Source organism: Eurypyga helias, unplaced genomic scaffold (genome assembly GCF_000690775.1).
Source record: "Eurypyga helias isolate BGI_N326 unplaced genomic scaffold, ASM69077v1 scaffold1001, whole genome shotgun sequence".
Classification (NCBI taxonomy): domain Eukaryota; kingdom Metazoa; phylum Chordata; class Aves; order Eurypygiformes; family Eurypygidae; genus Eurypyga; species Eurypyga helias.
In genome coordinates, this window is record NW_010231291.1 from 1 (window position 1) to 12,521 (window position 12,521).

The window sequence follows — 12,521 nt, forward strand, 5'->3', positions numbered from 1 at the left end:
AAACCATTCCATGATCCTATGAAAGTCAAGTTAAAAAGAAGATGTACAAAGTCAAGTGACACACCAGCATTTTTGGGCAAAGTAAGGAAGGAATAGAGCACAAATGTTTGGAATGTATTCAGCCTGCATTTGGCTGTGGAACTTTTCTTCTATGAATGTTCTTCAACTACTACAGTATGAGAGTATATATATCAGTTATTATGGTCTGAAAGATTAATATAAGAAATTATTTTTAAAAAGGTTTTCAACCTTAAAAAAATCTGAATTAAACATTTAAAGACAAAACTGAGCTCAGAGAATAGTTTAGCAGCATGTGTACTTCATTGCTGCTTCTTGCTGGTTTGTAGACCTGTTTCTTTTTAATAGTTTGTGAGAAGCAGGTAGGTAAGCCTAGATTCCCTTGTAGAAACACTGTGATCTGTTTTATGGTGCTGAATTATGGAACAAAACCATTAAAAATAAAAGCAACGAGCATCCAAAGGCCTGTTGATGGGGTTGTGGGCATGGATTTATTAGTGAAATACCTGTGAAGCAAATGCCTAAATTTGGTGTTAACCTTAGACTTTAACCTTATGACTTCTGTAGCTTTTAACTTGTGTACTTATTTTTCTCATTGCTTGTTCTGCTTCATCTTCAACAGGAGTACAGGCTCTCGATTTGCAGCAAATTATGCTATGCAATAGGAGGTGCCCCAAATCAAGTGGCAGGGAGTGCTGCTGCTTTCTTTCTACAGATCTACCTGCTGGATATAGCCCACGTAAGTAGCATAACAAACCTTTACAGATTGTAGACTTACCTCAGCTCTGATGTTGTCAACAATGTCCCTAGAAAGATAAAAGCTGAATTACCTAATAAAGCTGTTAAACTGTCTTGCTGTCTTTGCCTGTACCTGATCAGCATCCTGAAAGCTGCATAAACTTGTCTGGAAATAATTTTTTCCCTCTAGTTTACTTTCTGTCTCAAAGTGGCCATTGTTTACATTTAGTTTGGAATCATTAGTAAAGCTTTAGACACTGTAGAGCTCACACACTTGCAGACACAAGAAAAAGCAGTTCATTGTGTCAAGAGTCAGAGGGTGCAAGTTATGAGATGCCTGAAACATTAATAGCATCACGTTGAGATTTTGTTCATTGGGTTTAGTTAAAAATCACTGCAGTTGCATCCAGTAGTCAACATCATTTCACATAAATTTTATTTGTTTTATCTAGGGTAATTGATTTGCAAAGAAGGCTGAGTTATCCTTCCTGAAGGTTCTGTGCTTCTAGCCTGTGGCTTTCTGGGGCAGAAGCAGACCTGGTAAAACAAAGCAGTAGGAGTCATCCCATTCATCTGACTTTCAGCTGCTCCAGCTAGATTTCAGGGCAGCAGGAAAGAAAGAAAATCAATCCATAAGCAATTTTTACTGTTTTGGATTGTCTTGTATGTCTACATGGTGACTAGGTGGGACTAGGTCCTACCTAGTGTTATAGCATAGAGAAAGTATTATAGCATAGAGAAAAGGATTTTAGGGAGATGAAGCCAAACTTCAGGGACTGTGAGAACAGCTGTAGCTGAAATGACACAAGTGGCTTTCAGCACTGATGGCTGGTTTTATTTGTGGGAGAGAACAGAAGGTTCTGGGTCAGGTATCATTATTCATTTGCTGTTCAAGATGTAGAAAGGCAGGATATCATTACTAGGGGAATGGAGGTGTCCAAAAGATTTGGTTTGGAGGTTTCCTCTAAAAGTCTGATATCCAAAGCTGAGGTCTAACTTACTGGATAAAATTGGCAGCACAATGCAACTGATTTATAAAACTGTAATCTCAAATCTCTTGTGATCGAAGTCACAAGACCTAGAGAAGGGGCCAGTTTTGGATAGCAGTGTCAAAGATGGCAAGTGGATGGAGTGGAGTCTGAGGAGTTGGAGATGGAACTGGTAACTTGGAGATCAGCAGGGAGTGGATGCTGCTCTTACTACAGTTATTTCACACTTACATCAAGGATGGCAATACAAGCCATTGGAGACGATGAAGCATGAACTGCATGAGAAAGACACTAATACGGATTTCTCAGGGTGCTTATAAATACAACAATTTCCCCGCCCTTTGCTTATCACAGAAATTGGGAAGCCTTGAAACTAGGGACTGTTTATTTCTCTATCTGTTTGTGTACATTGTCCAGAAGGCGGGGGTCCCATTCCTGCATCTTTGGGCACTACCTAAATAAATGACATAATTATTTTGTTAACAAGCTCCTACTGAATCCGAATCATTCTGCTTAATGTTTGTCATGATGCACTTATTATTTCATTAAGAGGCTTAATTATTTGTTCCTTGATGATTTAGTTTGTTTTCTGAAGTAATCCTGCAGGGACAGGATTTATTTGAAGGCCTGAAAAACAGCTCTGAATTCCTGTGGGGTTTTTTTCACACATTTTCAGGGAGAGGGTGTAATTTTATAGTCACTATCTGGATTTAATTCTTGTCCACTTGTCCACTTAGAGGGCAGAACTGTTTAAGCTCTTTGAGGGACTGGGAAACTTGCTAGGTATAATCTTTCATTCATAATCTGGATCCTTTCTAAGAAAATTACATTTGTATTAATTTTCTGTAGCTTACAGTTTTTCCTTTTGAATTCCATGTTCCACCTAAATTACCTGTATAAACTGCGGACATATAAATGTAACTCCAAACCACCACAAATTACTAGAAAACACCACAATCTCTGATAATAGCACCCTGGTCTTTACTCCTTTTGAGATGGGTGAATTTAGCATATTTAATCTTGTGTTTTATTAACACTGAAAAGTTTTTGGCATTGGTGCTGACACTGTCTAGATTTAGGGGCTAGGAAAAGGCATCCAAGGGCTGTATAAGCCCCTACTGATGATGAAGACAGGGTGACTATGTGGACTTCACTTCTAACATGAGAGGTATTAGTTTTCCTCGAGGCTTTCCTCCACTTTCATTTATGTAGTATTCTGTGTATCCACGTTATCTGAACAAAATACCAAGCGTAGTGACTTGTGAGCGGTTCCAGTGTAGCCCCCATGGCACTTCTGCCTCAGGGTTGGTGGGCTGCTTGCCCCCCTAGCTGTGGGAGGGTACTCGTCAGCCAAGGTGGATGAAGTGAGTGTCAGCAAACTGCTGTTGGATACAGCCCAGAGCTTATCCCAGCCTTGTCCCACAGCCCAGCAATAAGATGCTTGGAGAGCCACTGTCATTTCCTGCTGGAGACTGCCATTCCCAATCCTTCCCTGTTCATAAGCTTTCCAGGGTGGAGTATAGGCATAGGTATAGGTATAGGCATACCTACAGCAAGTTCTGCGTGCAGGGGACCTGCATGCTGTGTGATGCTGCCTAGGAGGCAGTAAGCTCTGCAGAAGAGCAGGGCACACTAGCTCAGGCTTGGCGTTGTATCAGCTGCATTTACCAGGCTTCCTGCTAGGTTGGAGCACTGATAGCATGAAGATGCATATAGGTGAAGGGGTTTTATCTGCCATTGCTGTTTAAGCCCCCGAGGCTGTGTCAGCAGTCTCTCCTCAATGTTTCTCCCCCCACCTTTTTTAACCATTGTGTGATATGCATTCCTAAGCTCTCTACAGATATATGTGAAAAATAATTTCGTTGCCCAGGATAAACTATATTTCTATACTGGCACTTAAGTATGGTCCTCTTGGGTTAACTTCAAAGGTTTTGCTACTTGGCCATTTTATTCCTGTGTATCCTGTGAACATTTTTCAAGTGAGAATCGTTGGACATAGGCTGGCAGCTTTTGAGCAGCTACGCCTCACGCAGTTCGGTTGTCACAGTTCGGAGTGGATAATGTCTGCTGTGCTCTTCCACAGCCACGTGTCACCACTTGGCGCCCTTGTTGGTAACCTCGGGAGATGAAAAAGCTTGAATTCCTGTAAACAGCTCCCTCTACCTTTTTTCCTAGATCAGGTCAAGATAAAGATACAGGGAAATGGGGCTGTGTGGGGAACAAAACCTGACAGTCCCTCTGTAATTATCCCGACTTTATGACTAAACCAAGGGCGTTAGTCTACTATTTGATTATCTGACTCATTTTCCCAGTTCTAAATACATCCATAATCTGTCCTTCCTTGCACTTTTCCCCTCTAATCCCTTCTTGCATGGTGCCTGTCTCAGTGTCACATTTGTTTGCTACGGGTAACCAGTAGTAATTTCTATGACAGCAGCAGGCATGTTTTGTAAATGAACTATTATTATTCGTTAAAACACTGAGGTTCTTTCTGGAAAGTTGCTTTATGCTGTTTCTTTGTATTGTGAAACAATGGCTCTTGTTGACAGTATTGTGTCTGTACTTCCAGATTACTCCATTTCATGCCTCTTTGGTGCTGTTCATTGGCAAAGCCTCAGGTGCAGTTACCGATCCTGTTGCTGGCTTTTTTATTAGCAAAAGTAGATGGACAAAAATTGGCCGACTCATGCCTTGGTAAGCATAAATGTGTACATATATTTACATCTATATATATATATATGAATATTGTGTGTGTGTTGTGATCATACAGTCACCTCATTGAATTAGACCCATCTTTCTTTGCCTGTTTCCCAGACAACAGTGACTGTTCATTCTACATATATAAAATCAAAAAGAAAAATTGTCATGTCTATTTCCATCTATTTCCCTTTAACTTGTTCACTCATGAAAACATTTCTACCATTGGAGACACAAGCAAATAATGCCAAGACACTGTGTTGTTAACAAATCTGGAAGCTCAGATCTAAGACTTTCTTCAATCTGTGGTTGAATTTTTGTCTTTGTCTAGATTCTTTCAGTTTGGCTTCACTTCTGCACAAAGTTGGAACTTGTTTCTACTTCTTTTCTAGTGTGCTTTCACTTCTCACATCAGCCTTCCAGGAGCTCTGTTAACTTTAATTCTCTAGGCCTTTCAATTTGGTAAAGGATGTGTGTATACATGTGGAACAGATGCATCGAAGGGCTCACCAACCAGTACTTCCCTGACACTCTACTACATTCTTCCTTACAGCAGCCATCCTGGTCCTGCTTATCTTACATCTCTGTCACCAAAATGCATAATTAAAAAATCACATTAATTTTATAATGGAATGAGGTGCTATAAGATTTTGATCAGCATTTCTAAAGGGATAGTAATGTTTCACTGTGACATATCTACCCCTCATAGTCACTCCGTAGCTAGTACACTGGTACGTGTGCTGTAAGGAGAGATTAGAAGAATGAATGTTACTTGTATAGGAAGGAGATGGACAGGTGTGAAGTAAGAGAATTGGAAAGGAGCGGGCCATGGTAGAGGAATCCAAGCTCATTTTTATGATTTTTTTTTTTTTTTTAAATATTTTGGAAACCAAGGGGAGACTGAGTAGTTTATGAAATAGGGAGTCTTTCATTGTTGTTCTATGTCATGCATTATAAGGATGTATTGAAATATATTTTGAATTAATTTAACCCCCAAACTTGATTCACTACAAAAATCTAAGAGTAAATGTGGTATCCTGAGAAAACAAGTTGAATTTTCATGGAAAATAAGACCAATTTTTTAGCTGGTAGTTCTCTTGCTGTTGTATGGTTTTAGGGCCACAGAAGCTTGTCCGTGGGCAGCTTATATCTGACAGAGAGAAGGCAAGTGCATGTTGGGAGAAGGCTGAGATCAGCTGCTTATGGCCCAGGTAGGAACAGAGTCTTCAGATCAAAGTCAAGCTTATTGTCAAGAGCCCCATGGTGAAAGAGGAGCTTGCTGCTGTTTCATAGAATCATAGAAACACAGAATGGTTTGGGTTGGAAGGGACCTTAAAGATCGTCTAGTCCCAACCATGCTAGCATGGGCAGGGACACCTTCCACTAGACCAGGTTGCTCAAAGCCTCATCCAGCCTGGCCTTGGACACTTCCAGGGATGGGGCATCCGCAGCTTCTCTGGGCAACCTGTTCCAGTGCTTCACCACCCCCTCCAGGAAGAACTTCTTCCTGATATCTAATCTAAACCTCCCCGCTTTCAATTTAAACCCGTTACCCCTTGTCCTGTCACTACAGGGCCTTGTAAAAAGTCCCCCCCAGCTTCCCTGTAGCCCCTTCAGGTACTGGAAGGCTGCAATAAGGTCTCCCCGGAGCCTTCTCTTCTCCCGGCTGAACAAGCCCAACTCTCTCAGCCTGTCCCCATAGGAGAGGGGCTCCAGCCCTCTGACCATCTTCGTGGCCTCCTCTGGACTCGCTTCAACCGGTCTATACCCTTCCAATGTTGAGGGCTCCAGAGCTGGACACAGTACTCCAGGTGGGGTCTCCCCAGAGTGGAGCAGAGAAGAAGAATCCCCTCCCTCAACCTGCTGGCCACACTTCTCTGGATACAGCCCATGATGCAATTGGCTTTCTGGCCTGCTGGCGCACACGGCCAGCTTATGAAAAGAAACTCTTGCTGTTTCTCTTTGCAGGCTTTGGTTTGTTGTCAGGTAAATGGTGTGCTTCTTAATGAGCACTGAAATAACCAAATAGCAAAGTTATTTAGAAAGAAAATAATGACATTTTTACACAAATGCCATTAGATGTATTTTGATGTCTTTTCTTTTTTCTCAGTTCTCTGAAAATACTGCAAATACCTATCTTTAGTGTTAAATCAGTGTTAGGATAACTCCCATCCTAGCACAAGTATGAATGTATCAGCCCTTTGCAGCGTAAACCAACTACTGTACAACCTCCACTTCTTACAGGAAAAGTACTTATCTAACCCAGCCTTTAATATGTGTTCATCAGACAGCTGCTCTCCTTCCAGAAGGATTTTGTCTGCTTTTTTGGTAATGGTAATTTTTCTCATGGGAATTTTGTTCCTACACTTTGGAGGTCCGACCATATTTATACAAAGGAAAACATGGGGCTTCCATTAGCTTAAAAATATTTTGAAACTATTCTGACTTAAGTGTCTAGAGTGAAGCAATGGAATTGGCTCAGTCAGCAAAGCTTGGTAGTAAAGCAAGAATATTAGTAAAGAAGGAAAAGTTTCACTATAGCTTCGTACTACACATGATACAATAAGTTATCAATCACTATTGATTTTCTTTATGGAAGGTGTTTAAAAGGCATAAGCAGACACTGACTCAAAATACACAAACCTGGTCAAATATTTGGTCAGAGGAGACAATAGTAGACAATGAGATATCCAGCAGCTTCAACAAGGATGTGAAAACCCACCGACATTAATGAGGAAAGGAAGATGCAGTGAGGAGGAAGAATACTAAGAGGGTTATTGCTGAAAAGTTCCATGAAAAAATGACTGTGAAAATACTTTACTCTGGTGACTCTGTTGGGACACCTGTCTGGAGGAGCTCATGCTTTTAATTCCCTGAGATGTGTTAGGATTTTATCCTTATTTGTGTTTTCCATTGCTGACCAGCTGTGGATGAACAGTGGCCTGGGGACTGGAGGGACAGAGAATACCAGAACCTGGCACTTTCCTTGTAAATGCTCAGCTCTCGGTGGTGCTGTCCATCCCAAAGAGCAGTGTGGGAAAGCCATTGTTTTACTAAACTATTTACCCACATTATTCTTTTGTATTCCAGGTTTTCAGTTCACGATTGCAAAATAATCAGCTGACCCCCAGTGTCAGTAGTGCTGTTGTGAAGGGATTAATCTGTTTTCTCTTTTATGTGTTTGGATATTTTTTTTGTTGGGATCTTGGTCATCTAATTACATTGTTTAATGTCTGATTTACAAGAATATAGGAGCGTCCTAATGCTGCTGTAGCTCAGACTTTTAGAAAATAGTAGCATCTGACTACTTCTTCAGTACCTGAAGGGGGCCTACAAGGGTGCTGGGAGAGGACTTTTTACAAGAGCCTGTAGTGACAGGACAAGGGGTAACGGGTACGAATTGAAAGCAGGGAGGTTTAGATTAGATATCAGGAAGAAATTCTTCATGGAGAGGGTGCTGAGGCACTGGAACAGGTTGCCCAGAGATGTTGTGGATGCCCCATCCCTGGAAGTGTTCAAGGCCAGGCTGGATGAAGCTTGGAGCAACCTGGTCTAGTGGAAGGTGTCCCTGCCCATGGCAGGGGGGTTGGAACTAGATGGTGTTTAAGGTCCCTTCCAACCCTAACCATTCTATGATTCTATGATTCTTCCATATAATGGAGTTTGACAAGTGTTGTTTACCTGAAATAATTTTTAGACTAATTAATTACTGAATTGTGTGGAATTTAAGTTTCTGTGGTTCTTTTTTTAAAGCCACTCTCCTCACTAGAAGAACACTCTTTTTGTGCTTGACGTGATTAGGAGTTTTGCTGTTCAGTTAAATGAAGCAAATTATCTTATACCCAAGTAGATACAAACTGTAGGAATTATTGCAGTGGGCCATCCATTACCTTTTATGCTGGTGTCAGTGTTTTTAAGTGTATCGATGTATTTGCACTTGCTTGAAGTAGCAATGAAGAGGCTATGTTGAGAGGAAAACTGAAGGCATTAAATTTAGAGGATGGAATCCTTGATAATAAATAGGCTCATGGAAAAATTGCTGAAGTATGTGAAGACGTGACAATAGGGCTTACTTTTCAGTGACTCTAATAAAGTCACTGAAAGAACTTCAGCAAGGATGTTAATAAAGGCATAATCTGAGACACTGTGCTGAGTTTAGCTGGGATAGTTCCTTTTCTTCCTAGCAGCTGGTACGGGGCTGTTTTTTGGATTTGTGCTGGAAACAGTACTGATAACAGGAGGATGTTTTAGCTACTGCTGAGCCGTGCTTACACAGAGTCAAGGCATTTTCTGCTCCTCACACCACAAGCGAGTATGCTGGGGGTGCACAGGGAGTTGGGAGGGGACACAGCCAGGACAGCTGAACCCAACTGACCAAAGGGATATTCCATACCATATGATGTCATGCTCAGCGTATAAAGTTGGGGGAAGAAGGAATGGGGGGGATGTTCAGGGTGATGGGGTTTATCTTCCCAAGTAACCGTTACGTGTGATGGAGCCCTGCTTTCCCAGAGACGGCTGAACACCTGCCTGCCAGTGGGAAGTGGTGAATGAATTCCTAGTTTTTGCTTTGCTTGTGTGTGCCTTTTGCTTTACCCATTAAACTGTCTTTAACTCAACCTATGAGTTTCCTCACTTTTACCCTTCCAATTCTCTCCCCCATCCTGCTGGGGGGTAGAATGAGCAAGCGGCTGTGCGGTGCTTAGTTGCTGGCTTGGGTTAAACCATGACAGTCTTTTTTGGCACCAAATGAGGGTCTGAAGGGTTCGAGATAACAACAGGTTTGACTGGAACATGCTAGATCAAATTTATAGCTGTTATTGCTGTTTAGCTATCAGTTGACAGGCTCCTGTGCTTGCTGTGGGACTTGCTTGCCTCACTGTATATTAGAGTCTGGTGCTCGTTAGTGGCTGCTATTTGCCGTTGCTGCTTGCTGTAGTGCTGTACTGCTTATCATCTCACTCTGCTGTGCCTGGGAACAGTTTGATAACTGCAGTGGCGATGTGCCTGGGCTGGCAGGTGGCAACATTGCTGCTCTTCCTGTGCTGCTGTACTGTACAGGCTGGAACTCGAGTCAAAGGGATTATGACCTGTCCACGTGGGAGCAGGACACCCCAAAGCATCTGTGGATGCTGTGGATAAAACATGCAGCAGCAGGTACACCTCGAAGCATCCATGACTGTGCATGAGGTCATGCTGGAGCATCTCAAAGTGTATGGCCATGGATAAGCCCCTGACAGAGCAGGTACAACCATGAAGAGCTTCCCCTGCTGCCTGCGGTGCAGACGGTGATGAGGCCGGCTGTGCCCCTGCAGCCATGGAGGGTCACTGTGGAGCAGAGACCCACCTGCAGCCCAGGGAGGACCCCACGCTGGAGTAGGGGGATGCCCAAAGGAGTCTGTGACCCTGTGGGCAGCCTGCACTGGAGCAGGCTCCTGGCCGGAGCTGTGGCCCCATGGAGAGAGTAGTCCAGGCTGGAGCAGGCTGCTCCTGAAGGACAGCACTCCTTGGGAGGGAACCACACTGGAACATTTCCTGAAGAACTGCAGGCCATGGGAAGTACTGACGTTGGAGAAGTTGATGGAATACTCTCTCCCATGGGAGGGACCCCATGCTGGAGCAGGGGCAGAGTGTGAGGATCCTCCCCTGAGGAGGAAGGAGTGGCAGAGACAAAGTGTACTGAACCGTCTGCAACCCCCGTTCCACATCCCCCTGTGCCACTGGTGGGGAAGAGGTAGAGAAATAGTATAGTAGGAACCCCTTGTTGCTAGCCAGGCTGCAGAAGCCTTACAAGAAGCAGTGCAAGTGCAGCAGTGACCCCACATGAGCTGGCTTTGGTGCCCACTATCTCCATGCAACACACCACTTCTCCTGTCCTGAGTAACCACCATAGCAGATGGAGCTGAAAGTCATGGACTAAATGAACGTGATGGACATATGTGGACAATTTACAGACATTTTACGGGGGTGGTCCATAGGCGAAGGAAATTATGTCTGTATTATATCAAAGATGGGGAGGGTGGTGGTGATTAATGAGTTTGTATTGGAAAGTGTGGTAACTGAGCATGACATAAACGGTATGGAATAAGGGGTGGAGAATGTGCTGGCTTTGGCTGGGACAGAGTTAATTTTCTTTCTTCCGTTTCTCTCCCATCCCGCCTTGGGGGGAGTGAGCAGGCGGCTGTGTGGTGCTCAATTGCCCACTGGGATTAAACCACAACAGAGGTTCTAAGGAATGGCAGTATAGGTATGCTGTTACGTTGCATGTGCAAGGAAATCGTGTCTGTTCTGAGGGGCATATTAACTTCAGTATAGCCCTTTTCCTTCCTATTCATTGTCTATTTCCATTTTATGGAAGTACTTGTATACATTTTATACTAATCTAAATTTAATTAATTAATCTAATTTATATTAATATAAATTTAATGCAGGCTAATGTTTAGTATTTAAAATCATGGCATTATTGTAGTCAGAAAAACTGCGCATGAAATAAGTTGCATTATATTAATCATTAGCAAGAAAATTCAATGTGCTTTGCTATTATTATGTTGAGATTGTTGACAGGTGTTAATCTTCTTTGCAGGATGCTGGCATGTACACCTTTCACAGTAGTGTCCTATTTTTTCATGTGGTACCTGCCTCCTTTTGTATCGGGAAGAGTTGCATGGTACCTGACTTTCTACTGCCTTTTCCAATCGCTGACCACAGTAAGTAGATTACAGCTCATGATGTTCTCAGCTGTAACTTGCTCGTTTTCTGTCTATGTTTATGCATTCAGATGTAGTAAACTGAGATTTAACAAAACTTTACATTTGATTTCAACTGCTAGTGAGTTTAAGGGATAGGTAGGTATCCTGGTATCAAACTCTGCTGGCTGATGGTTTCTGCCAGTGCTTTCTGTGGCAAATGACCTGCTAGTTCAGACAGATTACCTCCAGTCACTTTCATTGGCAGTTCCCCAGATACTCAACTCATTCTTGTGTGGATCCACAGAGGCAGAGATGTTGTGGGTTCCAGCTGTGGAATCCAGAACATCAGAAGGATATAGACTGGGTGGAGCGAGTCCAGAGGAGGCCACGAAGATGATCAGAGGGCTGGAGCACCTCTGCTATGGGGACAGGCTGAGAGAGTTGGGTTTGTTCAGCCTGGAGAAGAGAAGGCTCCGGGGCGACCTTATTGCAGCATTCCAGTACCTGAAGGGGCTACAAGGAAGCTGGGGGGGACTTTTTACAAGGGCCTGTAGTGACAGGACCAGGGGGAACGGGTTTAAATTGAAAGTGGGGAGATTTAGATTGGATATCAGGAAGAAATTATTCATGGAGAGAGTGGTGAAGCACTGGCACAGGTTGCCCAGAGAAGCTGTGGATGCCCCATCCCTGGAATTGTTCAAGGCCAGGCTGGATGAGTCTTCCACCTGGTCTAGTGGAAGGTGTCCCTGCCCATGGCAGGGGGGTTGGAACTAGATGATCTTTAAGGTCCCTTCCAACCCAAACCATTCCATGATTCTATGACATTCGGATTCCTAATTCCAGTTAGGCATCTAACTTGTTGTATTTTCTGTTTTCAGGAGCACATTAGGATACCAAATCTAGTTCTGGGTGTTTTGACTCAAGCTAGAAGGTCATGAAAAGTCAGGATACCAGACCTGAAATAGTACTTATAGTAGTCATCATGATATTTATGCCTGGATAGAAGGGTTTGAGCACATGATTTTTTAATATAGCCCAGAGCTTGCAATATTTATGCAGAAGACATCATTTCAGTGGATCCCAAAGAACTTCTCTGACGTGTTCTATACTGTACATGTAGGGGTTGCATTTTGCCTCATAGCCAATATCAAGATGAAACAAGGTGTCTTCCGTGCAAAGCAGTATCATGCAGAATATTAGGATGGGAAGTGAGGCTGCTACATCACAATTTGGCAGGGTATATCCCGACTGACTGAATTTCACTGGGTCATGTTTTGAAAAAATAGTTCCCAGACATTTAAAATGTTTGTATTTCTTGTTTGACTTTGGCTTTTCTCCTGTTTACAGATCTGTTGGACCAGGGAATTCTGTATTCCTGTGTTAAGCAGGA

At 43.0% G+C, this 12,521-nt stretch overlaps 1 protein-coding gene across 1 annotated transcript in view; it reads left to right on the plus strand.

Annotated features, from left to right (window-relative positions):
* Positions 1 to 640: 640 nt before the first annotated feature.
* Positions 641 to 12,521, plus strand: part of LOC104516604 (major facilitator superfamily domain-containing protein 2B-like) — a gene marked incomplete at both ends in the record, with an annotated part of 17,124 nt that continues 5,243 nt past the window's right edge. The window contains 3 exons of the mRNA XM_010160989.1: positions 641 to 757; positions 4,315 to 4,439; positions 11,026 to 11,149. Of these exons, the coding sequence (XP_010159291.1) occupies positions 641 to 757; positions 4,315 to 4,439; positions 11,026 to 11,149 (366 nt within the window). The remainder of the gene's footprint in view (positions 758 to 4,314; positions 4,440 to 11,025; positions 11,150 to 12,521) is intronic.